Below are 20,092 nucleotides of genomic sequence, written 5' to 3' on the forward strand. Positions count from 1 at the left end.
CAAAGGGGGGGGGGGGTTGTGGGAAGGGGTAACAAGTAAAAATAACAGAAAATGACAGATATTAGTGTCTAATCCATAGTTTTCAAGGTCGCTGAGATGAACAGTGATACTCCCGATGCCCTTTAGTCCAAGTTCAGCCCCAGGAAGGGGGGAATGAGAAGGGGTGGGAAGGGGTGACATGTAAAAATAACAGAAAATGACTGATATTTGTGTCTAATCCACAGTTTTTGAGGTTGCTGAGATGAATAGTGACACTCCCAATGCCCTTTCAGTCCAAGTGCAGCCCTGATAGGAGGGGGGGTGAGAAGGGTGGGAAGGGGGTGACATGTAAAAATAACAGAAAACGACAGATATTAGGGTCTAATCCATAGTTTTCGAACTTGCTGAGATGAATAGTGACACTCCCGATGCCCTTTAAATTCAAGTTCAACCCTGATAGGAAGTGGGGTGAGGAGAGGTGAAAAATAAAATGTAAAAAATCCTGGGCAATGTAGCTGAAGCAGCTATCTTAACAGGAGAGAGAGAGAGAGAGAGAGAGAGAGAGAGAGAGAGAGAGAGAGAGAGAGTGAGTTTATCACCTGTCATTCAGAGTTTTGCTGGGCAGCACCGGATTGGTCAGCTACCACAGTATAAGTTTGCACCTGGAAGGTATTGTAGTACACAAAAATGACATAAGTATTATACCGAACACGACGAAACACTTCGGTATCCAACCTGTCATGTCGCTTATGAACCAGACTATTTGTTTTACGAAAGAAAACGAAAATGTTGAGATCTCAAACGGAACTGCCTATAATCAGGTATTAACCGAAGCGACGAACCGGACATCAGTTCAACTGAAGAGGTTTTAATTCACGGCATTGATAAGCGACAGTAAACGCAGTTTGGGATCAGCATTGTGTTTGCAAGCTGTGTATCAGAACTAATTAATCGTCTTTCGGATTACAGAGCTTTAACCCGGTGAATAGGCAGAGAGAGAGAGAGAGAGAGAGAGAGAGAGAGAGAGAGAGAGAGAGAGAGAGAGGCTTCATCTATTATGGAGATAATCTAATGTCATGTCTGCAGGAGAATGAACAGAGCGAGTGGGATTTTTTACTTCAAGATCATAGATTAGATAGATAGATAGATAGATAGATAGACAGAGAGATAGATAGATAGATAGATAAAATTATGTTAGGACGGGCAAAAATGGATATATATATATATATATATATATATATATATATATATATATATATATATATATATATCTGCACTATGCTGCCATTTTCCCTAACACGGGGTCGCATGAATGACCTACACAGAAAGCCTCCATAATATCAGCCACATGATACACCTACACAAAAGGCTCATCAGTAGCACGTCGAATATTCCTATGCATGCTGTCCCATTTATTTTTGGACGTTCTCTCGAGGATGCTAAAATTTAAGGCCCCCGTTTCATATACCTCTTTCATATTATCTCCCCAACTTTTGCTAGGTCTTCCTCTCCTGCTTCCTCCACATGATCAAACCACCTCAAAACATTCTGACTCATCCTTTCTTCTATGCCAACCTTTTTACCATTTCTATATATCTCCACATTTCTCATCCTTTCCTTCTTCGGCCACATATACTATCCAGCCTACTTCCTCATTAGCTTAAATAACTCTTTTTTTTATTTGCATTCAACATTCACACTGCACTTCTATAAAGGAAAGGTGGCTCAAAAATCTCTTCATACATTCCCACTTTGGCTTCAATTAACAATCCTTTCCCAAGCGCTGTTACCTTTCTTGTTTCACGTATTCTATACCTTGTTTATTCACTGCTTCTACCATAATCCTTTACATTTACTCGAAAGTACAAATACAAAGTAATCATTTCCATTCATCCACCATCTGCATTCACTGTTCCATCTTCCTGGCTTCCATTCTTGTTCACATTTTCTTCTACTGTAAAAACTTTCAAACTCTTTTACTAGTTTCTGTGGATTCTCCACACTATCCCCACCCAGTCTTGTCTTGTCTGCAGACATCAGCTACTATACAGTGCATCTGCAGACATCGACTACTATACAGTGCATCTGCAGACATCGACTACTATGTCCATCTGCAGACATCGACTACTATACAGTCCATCTGCAGACATCAACTACTATACAGTCCATCTGCAGATATCGACTACTATACAGTCCATCTGCAGACATCAACTACTATACAGTCCATCTGCAGACATCGACTACTATACGGTCCATCTGCAGACATCGACTACTATACAGTCCATCTGCAGACATCGACTACTATACAGTCCACTCATGTCTCATTCTCTTATGCCCACTACTTTTCACCAGCATCTAAAGTCTTTTCCCTGACTTTCTACTTCTCTCTAACCATAAAAATCCAGAACAGCTAAAGAATAATACCAAACCCTTGGCTCAGGCCTATTTTTACACCAAACTGGTCACTCCCTACTGCATAATCAAACACAGGCTGGGCTCTGTGAGAAACTTTCCATAGCCCCCAACAACTTAGAATCCAAACAAATTCTCAACACCCCACACATTGCATCTCTATCATTCAGCCATAAGATTTTTAATTTTTCCTTTCACTTCTAAACTTCTCACTAAAGTGTTTCATAGGCGCAACATCTCACTTGCAATCTCATCAACTCCAGGATTATTTCCATCCAGCAACTTCTTAACCGGCCTTCCTACGTCATCAAAGTTCATTTCCACAAACACCTTCAAACTTACTCTAGCCATTCCACTTTCGCAACATTCAACTCTGCCTTTTTCATATCCTGCATGTTCAACAAATCCTCTGAATACTCACTCCATCAACACAGGACTGCAGTCACTTCAGAAAGCTTCATATACAGTGTATATATATGTATATATATTAGAGAGAGAGAGAGAGAGAGAGAGAGAGAGAGAGAGAGAGAGAGAGAGAGAGAGAGAGAGAAATGATACTCACCCAGCTGATTAAGCATCGTATGCAATCCATCTGAGGCACTGCTCTGACCACTGGCACCTCTTAAGCCCAATGCCAAAAATGATGCCACAATTACAAAAGGAATCATATTTTCTTCTAGACACTTCGGCCAACAGCTACGTGGGTCAAAGGAATAGTTTCTCCGTATTTTGCACTTTTGTGTTGGAGAACCCTTTCTTGAAAAATTAAGACACTTCGAGCTAATTCAAAACCGCTCAGTTCGTATAATTTCTCCTAAGATTTGATTGTTCACGAGTAATGAGATTCTTGATTTTGGTTAAAAGTAAATATCCTTAGTGAGTTCCTAATCTGAGCATCTGTAATTTAGAATGTCCTAATTGGCTATTCTCGAATCGATGTTGAATCTATATTTCAGCTTCGATACCTAGAAGAAAAATATTCATATCTTCTTTTATTTCTGTTAGCAAAACCCTACAGGTAAAAATAAGTGCTTTTGAAATGTTCATTGGCACGTATATTTCTTATATGATTTTTGACTGGTAGAAATATTAGACTAAAACAGAAATAACTCTGAAATCTAAAGATTCTTGACAAGGATGAGATCCCAAAAGTCAATTGACTTCAAAATAAATTTCCTAAAAGAACTCCAAAAATTTCCTAAAAGAACTCCACAAATTTCCTAAAAGAACTCCACAGATTTCCTAAAAGAACTCCACAGATCACTCGAAATGATAAACCTCTAACTTTTCCTTTCGTCTTTCTCTCAGCTTCTTCAGTAAGTGACTCTGCCTGATCAGGTCACGGGTGCCACTGTACCTGGTAATGATAATGATGGTCCCTGGCACTCACTTAAGCCCTCGCGAGTCCTACGCTACTTCTGCCCTCCCTGCCCGGCCACCCACGCCCTGCCCATCACGATCCTTCGCTCCATTTCATTCACGCTATGCCCCGTGACCCGCCCCTCCCACCCACTAGCCCTCAATCTCATCAGGGTGGGGAGTGTCAGGCAGTTCGTTAGGTTCTGTTTTGAACACAAACAGCATTTTTCCTTCATTCGTGTTTTTCCTGGTATCACTTATCCCATAAACTTGTTTTGATTAACGTCTTCATGTCTTCACTGTTTAGTGGATGGTTGCAAAGCAGGACACAATTATGTTATCTTTAAATTCGCTGGCTTTATCTCGTATAATTTCCCCGGTCTTCATGATGGATTTTTTTTTATTATGTCACTTGTCTATAAAAGTTACACTGATTCCTTTCAGAAAATCTTAATATCAGTCTTTTTGCGTAGCTCTATGATAAAATATCAAGGTAAAACTGTTTTTGGAGGGTACTACTGTAGAACCCTATTCTCCTCTGAATTTGGTTTCACAGCATTAAGAACATTTAACCTGGGGTTATTTGTTTTAGAATTTCTCTATTTTGTCATTTTCAGTCATTATGAGAGGAAAGACTCCAATTGTCATGTACAATCTTCAAACTTATCTATAAACGGCTAATTTCGCAATAAAGTGACATTTTCAACTTAAAGGATGCACTTTTAACCATAGAAAATCCCACTCAAGACAAATAAGCGACTATTCTGACAAAGTATATGTTACGTAAGATAGGACCACATCTGGATAACAGAACTTGAACTCTCTTAGGATAAGGAAATATCAGTGCCTACAAAATTTGGTTCAGTTCTGGTCCAGGTGATTCATTTCTGCTGAAGATCTGGACTTTCGAAAGAAAACAGTCAATGAAGAGTATTTCCTGGAAATAAAATTGTTTGTACGTAGCATACAACCCAGAAAATTTTATTTTTTCTGAAGAGGCCGAGGTTTAGAAAACCACCCACAGTTCCACTGGGCATTTGAGAAAAATGACTTCTGAATATTAATGACAGAGGCTAAACATAAAAGCGAGAGACTCCTCCATACTTTTTGTGACGCAAGAGACGATGCAACATAGACATGTGTTATAAGAATTAAAAATGTGAGATCGAGATATGTAGCGGTGGTAAAAAGGTTAGAACAGGCTAATGGTTGGATGAGGTTTTTTTTTTTTTTTTTTTAGATGGGCTGCTCATGTGGAAAGAATGGGAAAGAACAGGCTGGTGACACGCGTTATTTGTGGAGGTGTCAGGAGAGAGAAGGAGAAGATCTAGAGCAGTGATTCTTAAACTGGGGGGGCGCCAGAAGCCTCCAAGGGGGGCGCAAGCAGAGTTGCAGATGGTGCCTATTATTTTTTCAATTTGTGATGTTAATTACAAAATTGCCAAAAACATTATCACTGCTTCCATATATTTTCTAATTATTATCTCTAAACATGCCAAAAATTCAAAATATAAGTCAATTTTAATTTCAAATCTTGTTTATGAATTGTCTTTTATTGTTATGATAAGTAGAATAGCATACAAATAGACAACATTTTGTTTATAGATTATAGTCGGCAAAAATTTCAGTGGTACGGGGGCGTGGGGTCTATACATAATGCATAGGGGGTCGCAAGGCAAAAAAGTTTAAGAACCACTGATCTAGAGGGTATTGGTAGATGGTCTGGAGGAGATACTGGAAAGGATAGACTAAATGTGTAAAGTGACCAATGTGGAAGTTTTTAGCGCAGGGATTCATCCCTATTCAGCAGTCCATGTGTGTAATACACACCCTAGAATTATAAAACCTTATAACAAAAAGAAGGCCACCTGAAATAGTAATGTCATGCTTTCCCACTTGTAATTCGAGTAATACCGTAAGTCTTACAATGGAAATATATCAAAGGAAAAAGTTACGGTTTAATCACTGCATGAAATAACTACCCATTGAAATATATGCAGAAATACATGCACGAGATTGGCATATGGCATAAAACGATAAGATGCACTGTGATACAAAATGGAACACGTTTAAGTTTGGAAATGATGTTATATGATAAAATGATGGGAATTATCTAAACCTTCAAAACTGAGAGCCATAATAAAGGCAGCGACAGATATATATACAGAAACAATAATAATAATAATATTAATAATAATAATAATAATAATAATAATAATAATAATAATAATAATAATAATAATAATGAAATAAAGTCCGCAGTAGTATGTATGTACGAATATATTGCTATATACAGGAAGCTTTCGCCAACTTGATCAGTTGGCCTCTTCAACCTAAAGAGGCCAACTAATCAAGTTTTCGAAAGTGTCCTGTATTTAGCAATATACTACTTACATACTATGCGGACTTTATTTTTCCACTTAAGATCACGAGAAAGTGATAATAATAATAATAATAATAATAATAATAATAATAATAATAATAATAATAATGGAAATCAAATCAATACAAGAACAACCGCGTGGTAAGGAATTATTGAATACTGCACCGATAACAAAGATAACGACACATTTCAATGTTCCCAACCAAAAATAATTAGCCATTCGCTTGGTTAGATGAGGTATTTGTAATATAGGAAGTATATTGGACAAACTACCTCGCATTTACATCTAAGGATAAATAATCACAGAGGTCAATGCTATAAAATAGCCAAGAACTTATTGCTTAGCAGATCTCGTGCTACGCTCCCACTCCAAAAACTCCAAAAGTAAGACATAATGTATATGGAATAATTCCAAGCATTAGATGCGATTCCAACCTTAAATCAAATATAATTTAATGGAAGTATCAACACACACACTGACGTGTGTAACAGACATAAAGTCCTACCTCACATCGGGATCGAATGAGAGACATGGGCGCTACCTACTGACCCACAGAAAGTAAAAATTTATCAAACCCAAGACATCCAAATGAAGGACACAGGCGCTACCAACTGACCCACAGAAAGTAAAAATTTATCGAACCCAAGACATCCAAATGAAGGACACAGGCGCTACCAACTGACCCACACAGTAGAAATTTATCGAACCCAAGACATCCAAATGAAGGACATAGGCGCTACCAACTGACTCACACAGAGTAGAAATTTATCGAAATCAAGACATCCAAATGAAGGACATCGGCGCTACCAACTGACCCACACAGAGCAGAAATTTATCGAACCCAAGGCATCCAAATGACGGACATAGGCGCTACCAACTGACCCACAAAGAGTAGAAATATATGTGATTTAGAGTTTTCAGAACACTCGATTTATCCATAAGGCTTTTAGTAACTACATTATGGCTAACAGCTTAATATATTTTGTTCAATTGCTGTTGAAATATTGCTCTTTTGTTTGCATGTCAGAATCCTAGGATTCTCACCTTGTGAACAGTATAGACAGAGTGTTTGGAGGTTGAAAGTATGTTTTATATATATATATATATATATATATATATATATATATATATATATATATATATATATATATATATATATATGTTTATATATGTGTATGTTTGAGTGTATATTTATTATACTTATACAAATACTTATATATTTTTATATATATATATATATATATATATATATATATATATATATATATATATTATATATATAATTATATATATATATATATATATATATATATATATATATATATATATAAAATATATATATATATATATATATATATATATATATATATATGCAGTTTAGAGAGAGAGAGAGAGAGAGAGAGAGAGAGAGAGAGTTGAGAGAGAGATTAACTTCTTGTCTGACACGCTGTTCTTTAATCAGCGCAGCCATAAACGTCAGTATCACTTATATGTCCCTGTTTTTCGTCTTCATCTTCCCTGGCACCTTTCGTAAACATTTCTCTGGTGCCAACACCCACACAGGAATGCGAGTGCCATGACCTCTCTCAGAGCTAATGAGGCTTTCAACTGCTCTTCGTTGGGCGGCCAACGAACCGCTCCCCTTGTTCATTCGGATCGGTCTCTCTCTCTCTCTCTCTCTCTCTCTCTCTCTCTCTCTCTCTCTTTGTCATTTAAATCGGATATCTCTCTCTCTCTCACTGTCATTTAGATCTCTCTCTCTCTCTCTCTCTCTCTCTCTCTCTCTCTCTCTCTCTCTCTCTCTCTCTCTCTCATTGTCATTTATATCGGATATCTCTCTCTCTCTGTTTCAATGTCATTTAGATCGGATATCTCTCTCTCTGATCGAGTCTCTCTCTCTCTCTCTCTCTCTCTCTCTCTCTCTCTATCTTATTAAGACAAAGTATAGATACAGGCAAGATTTATGGTGAGCATAAATTAGCATATATTACCCCTACTTTCAAAGGTGGATCAAGACTAGAGGCAAGTAATTATAGGCCTGTGAGTCTGGCATCTCATATTATGAAAGTTTGTGAAAGGGCAATGAAAAAATATATAATGAAACATTTAATGAAAAATAGTTTGTTTAATATAGGACAACATGGTTTTGTACCCGGAAAAAGTACACAAACCCAACTGATAGTCCACCATGACAGCATATATAAAAATATGATAAACAAATAAGATACAGATGTGGTTTACTTAAACTTTGCGAAAGCTTTTGACAAGGTAGACCATAATATATTAGCAAAAAAAGTTAAAAAACATAACATTGTGGACAAAGTAGGAAGATGGGCAAAAGAATTTTTGCAAAACAGAAAACAGATAGTGATTGCAAACGATGAGAAATTGGATGAAGCTACGGTAATATCCGGTGTGCCACAAGGTACGGTGTTAGCTGCATTGCTGTTTGTGATTATGATTGCAGACATCGACAGTAATGTCAAAGACTCGGTAGTGAGAAGTTTCGCCGATGACACAAGAATAAGTAGAGAAATTACTTGTGATGAAGATAGGAACTCGCTACAAAGAGACCTAAACAAAATATATAAATGGGCAGAGGAAAATAGGATGGTATTTAACTCTGATAAATGTGAATCAATAAACTATGGTGATAAAGAAGGATTGCTACATGCATATAAAGGACCTAATAACGAGACAATCACAAACAAGGAAACGGTAACAGACCTTGGTGTGATGCTGAATAGGATTATGTTATGCAATGATCAAATAGCAATACTATTGGCAAAATGCAAAGCAAAAATGGGAATGTTGTTCCGGCACTTCAAAACAAGAAAAGCTGAACACATGATTATGCTTTATAAAACGTACGTACGTAGTCCACTTGAATATTGCAATATTATAGTACCCACACTACCAAAAGGATATTGCACAAATAGAGAGTGTACAAAGGTCCTTCACAGCTAAATTAGCTGTGAAGGACCTTGACTACTGGGAAAGACTACAATTCTTGAATTTATATAGTCTTGAAAGGAGAAGAGAACGCTATATGATTATCCAGGCATGGAAACAGATAGAAGGAATTACTGAAAACATCATGGAGCTAAAAATATCAGAAAGAGAAAGCAGAGGTAGATTAATAATGCCCAAAAATATACCAGGAAAACTAAGGAAAGCACACAGGACATTAATCCACCACGCACCAGCATCGATAATGCAGCGTCTATTCAATGCGCTACCAGCTCATCTGAGGAACATATCAGGAGTGAGCGTAGATGTGTTTAAGAATAAGCTCTACAAATATATAAGATGCATCTCAGACCATCCAAGACTAGAAGATGCGAAATATACCGGAAGATGCATTAGCAATTCTCTGGTAGACATCAGAGGTGCCTCACACTGAGGGACCTGGGCCAACCCGAACGAACTGTAAGGTCTGTAAGGACATTAAGATTTGATGTTAGTTTCTCTCTCTCTAATTGTCATTTAGATCGGATATCTCTCTCTCTCTCTCTCTCTCTCTCTCTCTCTCTCTCTCTCTCTCTCTCTCTCTCTCTCTCACTGTCATTTAGATCGGATATTTCTCTCTCTCTCTCTCTTTGTCATTCAGATTTTGGTGTTAAGTTTCTCTCTCTCTCTCTCTCTCTCTCTCTCTCTCTCTCTCTCTCTCTCTCTCTCTCTCTCTCTATCCTTGTTGATGTAAGTTTCAAAGTGTTTTTCGTAACTATTATGTACGTTAGCGTGAATAAATTTCATTGTCAAATCATAAGAGAGAGAGAGAGAGAGAGAGAGAGAGAGAGAGAGAGAGAAGAGAGAGAGAGAGAGAGATTTCGGTAACATTCTTCCTCGTCCAATGCCTTTAGAGAAATGGTTTCACACACAAGCTTTCTGGGGATCTGGAATACATCATCTGTTGTCATTAACATCAAAGAACAAACTTTTTAACCACCGACAAAGGCTTCTGTTCTCCGCGTTGAATTTTTCACTTGAATTCATCACCATTTCCCCGTTACGTAACAGGCACCAACACCACTTCCGTAACTGCAATATGAATGATTCTTAATTGGAAAGGGAATACTTCAGTCTAAGGCCGATAATTCCAGCGCTTTCATATAATAATGATGGTATCCGACACTTTTAGCTTTCTGTAAAAGAAAACTATTGTGCCGGCTTTGTCTGTCCGCCAGCACTTTTTTCTGTCTGCACTTCTTCTGTCCGTCCTCAGATCTTAAAAATTACTGAGGACAGAGGGTTGTAAATTGGTATGCTGATCATCCAACCTCCAGTCAACAACCATGCCAAGTTGCAGCCCTCTAGACTTAATAGTTTTTATTTTATTTAAGGTTAAATTTAGCCACAATCGTGCGCCTGGCAACGATATAGGACAGGCCACCATCAGCCCGTGGTTAAAAATTCATGGGCCGCGGTTCATACAGCATTATACGAGACCATCGGAGGATAGATCTGTTTTCGGTGGCCTTGATTATACGCCGTAGCGGCTGTACAAAAAAACTCGATTGCGCCGAAGAAACTTTTGCTGATTTTTTTACTTGTTTATTGATGTGTCGGTTTAAGGAATGAGATTATTGCCAAGTCCACGTGTTTGCGCCAAAAGAGTTGATTCAACGCTTTCCTCGAAATCTGGGTATTTCACAGCAATTGATGTAATTCACTGGTTAACGTAAAGTGGAAATCTTGTCCAAATTACCAGTATGCATACATACATAGAAATGGGATCTGCATATGGAGGTTACAAATGAGACCAGCCACTGATATCATGACTCTCTCTCTCTCTCTCTCTCTCTCTCTCTCTCTCTCTCTCTCTCTCTATATATATATATATATATATATATATATATATATATATATATATATATATATATATATATATATATATATATATATATATATATATATATATATATATCTACAATGCCCTCTTAATTTCTCAATTCTTCACACTTTTTGGATACGCTTGTCACTACGAAGCCTTAGGTCCAAATGCAAGAATATGAAGTAATCCTGATGTCTGTAACAGCATTCGAACCCGCCTTCAGAGTATCAGAACGCCGTCACGTTGCCGACCCGACCTGGGGTTCGAAACTTGTTACTCACATCGGAATCACTTCATATTCTTGCATTTGAATGTAAGGCTTCGTAGTGACAAGCATATCAAAAGTGCGATGAACTCATGAAGTTAAAGGCATTGTGGTTATTATTATAATCACATACGTATCTGGTCAAAAGCGACCAGTAGGCTATGTACATACATACTGTGTGTATATATATATATATATATATATATATATATATATATATATATATATATATATATATATATATATATATATATTGTGACGATAATGGACAGTTGAGGGGAAAAGTGAGTCACGCAATAGGTGAAGCAAAAAGAGGTTAGTAGTCTTTGTTCAAAAGAATGGGGAGAGACTCGAACTGTCTACGGGGGCAAATGTAGGAATGTACGACGGAAATACTGGCCAAACTAAACAATGAAAAGCGGAAGTTGAATGCCAATAAAAAAAAAAAAAATAAGATTTAACCAACTGAGAGGAAATGTTAGAAATGGAGAGATGCATAGAAGCAGTAATAAGGTTAGCATATCTGAAAAGATGGAATCTTTCACGATGGTTTATTCAGGTGGTAAAAATGGATAATTGTAGGAAAGTGAAGAGGGTGCGTAATTCAAGGAATGTTTTGGGCTAACGGGGGAGAGGAATGCCTAGAAAGAGTTAGATATATAAGGAAAAAGAAATATCAGGAAGTCTAGAGAACGGATGCAAGACAGTGATAAATGGCTCAGCTTGTGTTGAATGGTTTAATGAGCTGTTGATGAGCGTTTGTACGTATGGAAGAAACCGCTGTGTTGTTTTTTCCTTCTTTGGAGCCACCGTGTATTAATGGGAACGTCTCAATATTCAGAGAGAGAAACCATGCATATATTCATAAAATCTTGTTAATTAAAGGCAGGCTATATGATATGTACATTAGCTAACAGCCAGGTATGCTCAAGTAATTTAGAAAGTGTATGCTCCTTTTTTTTACAAAAAAATCTAAGCAATTTATCGAACTGAATATAGAATTTAGGCCAAGGGCCAAGCACTGGGACCTTATGAGGTCATTCAGTACTGAAAGGGAAATGGAGAGTAGAAAGTTAAGTATGCCTTAGTTTAACCAGACCACTGAGCTGATTAACAGCTCTCCTAGGGCTGGCCCGAAGGATTAGACTTATTTTACGTGGCTAAGAACCAATCGGTTACCTAGCAACGGGACCTACAGCTTATTGTGGAATCCGAACCACATTATACCAAGAAATTCATTTCTATCACCAGAAATAAATTCCTCTAATTCTTCATTGGCTGACCGGAGACTCGAACTCGGGCCTAGCAGAGTGCTAGCCGACAACTCTACCGACTCATCCAACGAGGAACTATTTTATGAAAGGTGTAACAGGAGGAAAACCTCGCAGATGAACTATGAATCAATTGTTAAGAGAGAATGGAAAGTAAGATGGCAGAAAGAGAATATGAATGGAGGCACAGTAAAAGAAACGAAAAGGGTTGCGGCTAGGGGACGAAGGCACGCTGCAAAGAACCTTAAGCAATGCCTACAGTGCACCGCGTGAGGTGGACTGACGATGCTACGCTCTTCACGGGGAAACAAATTTATCGAATTTCCTCCCGTTGGGCATAACTTTACCCATCATCCTTCGTGGGCATTACTGATTAACTCCTTACTCTCCCTTGCCATTAGATGATAATCTGATTTTCCTCGTTCTCCTGCATATCACTTCAACAATTACCCGAGCAAGTATTCCACTTTCCTTGTTGGTTCCTATTTTCTTGCGCCAACAGCCAATTAAACGCTTCGGTAATTAAGGCATTTTCTCCTCTTGTCGTGTACATGTTTGTGCCGAATAATTACCTAACGTCTACGTCTCGCCTCTCCGGAGAAGGCAGACGAGGGAACAACAAGGTTCCATCCCCCTCCTCCTCCTCCTTCTTGTCTGGTTGTGTCATTAAAATTCCCTCGACAAACGAGGACATTGATGGATTACCCGCACGAGCGCGCAATCCCTTTCCTCCTCCCCCTCCTCCTCTTCCTCCTCCTCCTCCTCCCAATTAGCTTTCCCTTCTCCTCCTCAACTGTCTTCATGAGGGGGAAAATATCCTCCAGGTTAGATCAGTTAAGCTCATTATATGAGAGGCGCATTTCGACATTGCAATCGGGGAATAATTGCTTTCGTGCGTCTGTCTCTAAGTATGTAAGCACCCTGCAGGCAGGTATATATATATATATATATATATATATATATATATATATATATATATATATATATATATATATATATATATATATATATATATATATATATATATATATATATATATATATATATATATATATATATATATATATATATATATATATATATATATATATATATATATATATATATATATATATATATATAAATTATATACAGTATATATATATATATATATATATTATATATATATATATATATATATATATATATATATATATATATATATATATATATATATATATATATATATATATATCGTCTTGTTTCTCTGCATCTTTTCCCACTTCTCTCTGGGGTCGATGTTTCTGACAGCTTTCCTCCACCTGGCTCGGTCAAACACCTCGGCCTCTGACAATTGTTTGTCTCTCAGATCTTCTCTAATTACATCCATCCACCTGTGCTTTGGTCTTCCTCTTATTCTCCTACCAAGCACCTCCATCTGCATCACTCTCCTCCCTTCTCATCACATGGCCATACCACTGCAGTCTTCTTTCCTGGGCCTTCTTTGATAGCTCTACGACTATAGTAGTTCCTCTTATTCTTTCATTTTTTATCCTGTCCATTTTTGTTACTCCGCACATCCACCTGAGCATTTTCATCTCTACCACATCCAATTTTTTCTCTTGCACTCTCTTTACCAGCCATGTTTCTGCTCCATACATCAAAGCTGGTCTCACTGCTGTCTTATACACTCTTCCTTTAGCCTTGATATTCATTCTGTACAAGATACCTGACATCCTTCTCCAATTTTTCCATCCAGCCTGCAGTGTGTGTGTTATTTCTACATCCAAATTTCCACTATCAGCCACTGCTGAACCAAGACACTTGAATTTTTCTACTCGGTTCAACCTTGCTCCTTCCATACTAATCTCGGCGTCCTGATCTTCATTAAAACTTAGGTGTTCAGCCTTCTTCCTACTGATCTTTAATCCTCTGTCTTCCAATACCTTCCTCCATTGCTCTAGTTTTGACTCCACTAAATTCTGTTGGTGCTGCATAACACGATGTCATCAGCAAACAACATGCACCAGGGGGATTGATCTTATTCCTTGAGATAGCACATCCGTTATCAGGTCAAAAAGATATGGACTTAAAGTAGATCCCTGATGTAAACCAATTCGTACTGGTATCCCTTCAGTTAACCCAACACTGCTTCTAACCTGCGTTTTTGCTCCTTCATACATATTATCTTGGACCAACCTCACATACTTCTCCGGTGTTCCCTTTACTCGCATGCACCTCCAAACCTCTTGGCGTGGTACTCTATCGTATGCCTCTTCCAAATCTATGAATACTATGTGCAGTCCTTTCTGCTTTTCCCGGTGTTTTTCCATCATGTCAGCCTCCACCACTTGATTGTTGGTGGGACACGTGCAGGCCTACCTTTTACGGTGTTCTTAATTTCCAAGTCCATTACCACCACCCCGCCTGCGCTGTGCGGCCATACACTCTCCATTTAAAATTCTACAATTTCTCACCTCTCTCAGATGTGATCTTCTGCACATGAGGAAGTCAATTTGACTTTCTCTTGCTCCACTCTTGTACGTGATGTACTGATTTTCTTTCTTTTCAAATCAGGTATTGACAATAGCCAAATCAAATGACTCGTCATTTTTAATTAACCAGAATGCCCTCTTAAACTCTCGATTTCTCCATACTGTCTAGATATGTTTGTCGCTACAAAGCCTGAGATCCAACTGGAAGAATAGGAAGACACTCTTCTGATATCCTTTACAGGATTCGAACCGGCGTCGGAGTATTAGAACGAGGTCGCGTTACCCACCTGATGAATTTCCTCCCCAAAATCCTTACTGTTTTTTTTTTTATACATTTTGCTAAATTTTATCATTGCAGATGCAATTCTTTTAATTTATGCTTTACATTATCGGAAAGTTTGTACTTCTTGCCTGGAATGTCTCCGCTTTTCTTTTAGTTTTCTGTAAAAGAAAGCTATTGAGATGGCTTTGTCTGTCCGTCCGCACTTTTTCTGTCCGCCCTCAAATCTTAAAAATTACTGAGGCTAGAGGGCTGTAAATTGGTGCGTTGATCATCCAATCTCCAATCATCAAACATACCAAATTGCAGCCCTCTAGCCTGAATAATTTTTATTGTATTTAAGGTTAAACTTAGCCATGATCGTGCGTCTGGCACCGCTATTACAGGCCACCAACGGGTCATGGCTGAAAGCTTCATGGGCCACGGCTCATACAGCTAATATTATACACTGTACAGAAAACTCGCATTTTTTACTTGTTTATTCTATTCCTGCTGATGACGCTAATTACTGGTTAATTTTAAAGTTAACGAAAACTCTTCACGATTTCTAGAACTTTTATTTCATGATTTCTAAAACTTTTATTTCATGATTTCTATGACTATTATCTTATGAGTTCTAGAACTTTTATTCCATGATTTCTAGGACTTTTATTTCAAGATTTCTAGAACTTTTGTTTCATGATTTCTAGAACTTTTATTTCATTATTTCTAGAACTTTTATTTCATTATTTCTAGAACTTTTATATCATGATTTCTAGTACTTTTATTTCATGATTTCTAAAACTTACATTTTAACGATTTCCAGGACTTTTAATGATTTCTAGAACTTTTTTTCATGATTTCTAAAACTTTTCTCATGATTTCTAGGACTTACTTTTTGCATGATTTCTAGAACTTTCATGATTTCTAGAGCTTTTTCCATGATTTCTAGAACTTTTATTCCATGATTTCTAAAACTTTCATTCCATGATTTCTAGATGCTTCCCGATTTACTAGTCAAGAAGCAATTCGAGACATCTCTCCATTCATCAATTCTTCTTAAAATGCCACATCCTCAACTACCACAAGATTACCCCTACTGGTGAGTTGTCGTCAGCCAAGATATGGTCAACTGGAGAGGGATACCATGCCCAATACTACTGGTCAGAGTAGGGTTTTGGACTTGGAGCAGGCACCCTTAGGAAGAGTATAAATCACACGTGACCTAAACGCCCAACTGAACAGCAGCAAATTTAAGATTGGCACAAAAAGAAAAAATGGCACAAGAAAGAATACACAAAGGAAAATAATTAATGCTTTGTGAAAAATACAACTTGTTGGTGTAGACTGATAATATATTTTTGATGCCAAAGACCAGATCTGTTCCTGTCAGTGAGATGTTTGTCTTCCCCTATTGTTGAATTGAATTGAACTGAATATAGAATTTAACCCAAAGGCCAAGCTCTGGTACCAATGAGGTCATTCAGCGCTGAAACCGAAATTGATAGTAAAAGGTCTGAAAGGACTATGAATCAGTTGTTAGGAGAGGGTAGAAAGTAAGATGGGAAGAAAGATCATGTGAATGGAGGTACAGTAAAAGGAACGAAAGGGGTTTCAGCTAGGGGCCGAAGGCACGCTGCAAAGAACCTTAAGGAATGCCTATAGTGCATCGTCTTCCTATACTCTGTCCCACTACAGAAGCGTTCAGGAAAATGTAGGAATTTATTGGAAGGGGAACCTGGAAGATGTATTGGAAATTAACTTTCGTACCAGAGAAGAACGAGATTAGGTGCAGTTATGGGTGAATGGCGCATTTAGTGTAGGGGGTTTAATGCTCTGCGGATGAGCTTTCTTTGAAGGTGTGTGATGCGGTTAATGTCGTGGCAGTTTTAATGGAAGGGGTTTCATTCACGACTCAGCAGTTAAATTATGAATGTAGCAATGATCTTTATATTATTATTTCTCTCTCACTCTGTCTCTCTGTCTGTCTGTCTCTGTCGCTTTATATATATATATATATATATATATATATATATATATATATATATATATATATATATATATATATATATATATATATATACATATATATATATATATATATATATATATATATATATATATATATATATATATATATATATATGTGTGTGTGTATGTATATACATACAGCACGGAATAACAGAACTGGGAAATGGGAGTTAGAGCAAAACGCATGTGTGTATACATACATACATACATATATATATATACACATTATATATATATATATATATATATATATATATATATATATATATATAATATACATACACATATACTGCATATATCTATGTACTCGTATATATATAAATATATGTAGATTCGTTTTGAACCTCCCATTTCCCATTTCTATTTTTCGCTTAGCTGTCTCAAGTTACATAAGGGCATTCAATTCCACGGAGGCGTGCTGGGCACGTTAAGGGGCTCTCTCTGGCTTCTCTCATAAGCCCGTGTTCATGTTATGAATAACAAAACAGAAGTACGTCTTGAAAAAATATAATCTCCATCTCCAACTACTTCTAGTGTCTGTGTGGTCATGTTCAGGAACCTGGTATTTACGCTGTTGATTCAACGTAGCTACAAGGTATATTTCAGACTGTTTCTTTTTTAGTTTTCTGTAAAAGAAACTATTGCACCGGCTTTGTCTGTCCGTCCGCACTTTTTCTGTCCGCCCTCAGACCTTAAAAACTACTGAGGCTAGAGGGATGCAAGTTGGTACGTTGATCATCCACCCTGAAATCATCAAACATACCAACTTGCAGCCCTATAGCCTCAGTAGTTTTTATTTTATTTAAGGTTACATTCAGCCATAATCGTACTTCTGGCAACGCTACAACACAGGCCTACACAGCCGGCTGAGAGTTTCGTGGGCCGAGGCTCATACAGCAATATACCGAGACCACCAAAAGATTGATCTATTTTCGGTGGCCTTGATTATACGCTGAATGAACAGAAAACTCGATTGCGCCTAAGAAACTTCGGCGCATTTTTTACTTTTTTTTTTTATTTAATTACATGAAAGGAGGACGGGTTTATGGCCAAATTTATCTTACTGAAATGAAACTGTGTGTGCTTTTTTTTTTTTACATTAAATTGCGTGAAGGGAGGACGGTTTTATGGGCAAATTTATCTTAATTAAATGAAGAAGAAAATCACACACTTGATATATATTTTTATTCCAGTTTTTCTGGCATAAATTTGGTCTAAGGAAGACAAATTTGAGTAAAATTTAAGGAAAAAATATTAATCGCTTCTTATTGCTGGCAACCGACGAACATTCTAGGCAGGCAAAACACGAATATTATAAATCAAAGAGAGGACATTCTTTATATGATATTCATGAAAAGATATAAACAAAAAATTCATAATCAAATCACCAGATGTAAACTACGAATTCGGTGGAATGACGCCAAGATCAAATCAGGAAAAGGTGAATGACATGAGTTGTTGATGATGCATTTAGCCACGTAAAAATTTGTTCCATATAGCATTTTTGTTGCGCAGTAACATCTTAGGTACACTGATTTATTTTGGTTATTTTCATTAGGTATGACTGTACATGCATGAGTCAAAAAATATTGGAACTGGAACTGGAATACAGAATCTAGGCCAAATCCCAAGCACTGGGACCTATGAGGTTATTCGGCGCTAAAACTGAAATTGACAGTAAAAGTTTGAAAGGTGTAACAGGAGGAAAATCTCGCAATTGGGCTATGAAACAACTGTTAGGAGAAGGTGGAGAGTACGATGGTAGAAAGAGAATATGAATGGAGGTACAGTAAAACGAATGAAATCGCTTGCAGCTAGGGGCCGAAGAGACGCCGCAAAGAACCTTAAGTAATGCCTACAGTGCACCGCATGATGTGCACTGACGGCATTACCCCACCCACATGGGGTCCAACCTTAATCGCCTATTTCCCACGCGGCTGAGTGTCGTTGGCTTATTGAAAGCGGGTAATTAGACTTAAGTATACTTTAGTTTAACCAGACCACTTAGCTGATTAACAGCTCTCCTAGGGCTGGCCCAAAGGATTAGATTTATTTCACGTGGCTGAGAACCAACTGGTTACCTGGCAACGGGACCTACAGCTTATTGTGGAATCCGAACCACATTACAGCGAGAAATGAATTTCTATCACCAGAAATAAATTCCTCTTACTCTTCATTGGCCTGTCGGAGATTCGAACCCGCGGCCAGCAGTGCTAGCTGAGAACGGAACCCTCTCTCCCAACGAGGAACTGGTAATCAGACTTAAATTGCCTCCGGAGAGAATGAGAAGTTAGATTACATAAAAAAAGTCTTAATATTCAGTAACCAGTGTGTTACATAAGTCACCGTGGCCTGTTCATGCAAAAGGAGAAGTAAGATTATAATTACATACAAACATTTCCAAGAAAATCAAAGGTTATCGTTGTACAATAATATTAAAATCTAAAACAATTTTCCTTTAATGAATGTGATGAAGATGAAGGGGAAAATTAGCTGCGAATGAACTATAAAAATACATATTTCCTCACTAAAAATACAGCACACAAAATAAATAATATATTTTAATATTTGAAAGGAAATTTTCTTAAAGAAATGTGGCCCAGATACGCAGTCCCACCATCAGCTTTGCAATCACCTAACACTACGGAAGAAGGCGACGAGAGATAAAACACTTGATGGACGGTTTTACATCGCTGCTGCTGCTGCTGCATACCCACGTGCCCAGAGGGCGCCCAAAAGGGGAGACCAAAAAAGGAGGTCATTACCCTTCCTTGCACCCCCGGGACAGTAACCGGATCGGACAACCTCTCACTCTCTCGTCCAT

At 37.6% G+C, this 20,092-nt stretch overlaps 1 protein-coding gene across 3 annotated transcripts in view; it reads right to left on the reverse strand.

The window, feature by feature from the left end:
- The window catches only part of LOC136845221 (TNF receptor-associated factor 3), a 126,521-nt gene that overhangs the window by 57,701 nt on the left and 48,728 nt on the right, over window positions 1-20,092 (reverse strand). Inside the window, exon 1 of one of the 3 annotated variants that reach the window (XM_067115293.1) lies at window positions 2,954-3,747. The exons of the other annotated variants lie outside the window; for them this stretch is intronic. Within the exon in view, the coding sequence (XP_066971394.1) occupies window positions 2,954-3,059 (106 nt within the window). The 5' untranslated portion in view covers window positions 3,060-3,747. Of the gene's footprint in view, window positions 1-2,953; window positions 3,748-20,092 lie in introns of those variants that run through there. 3 annotated transcript variants of the gene reach the window in all.

Source organism: Macrobrachium rosenbergii, chromosome 13 (genome assembly GCF_040412425.1).
Source record: "Macrobrachium rosenbergii isolate ZJJX-2024 chromosome 13, ASM4041242v1, whole genome shotgun sequence".
NCBI lineage: Eukaryota > Metazoa > Arthropoda > Malacostraca > Decapoda > Palaemonidae > Macrobrachium > Macrobrachium rosenbergii.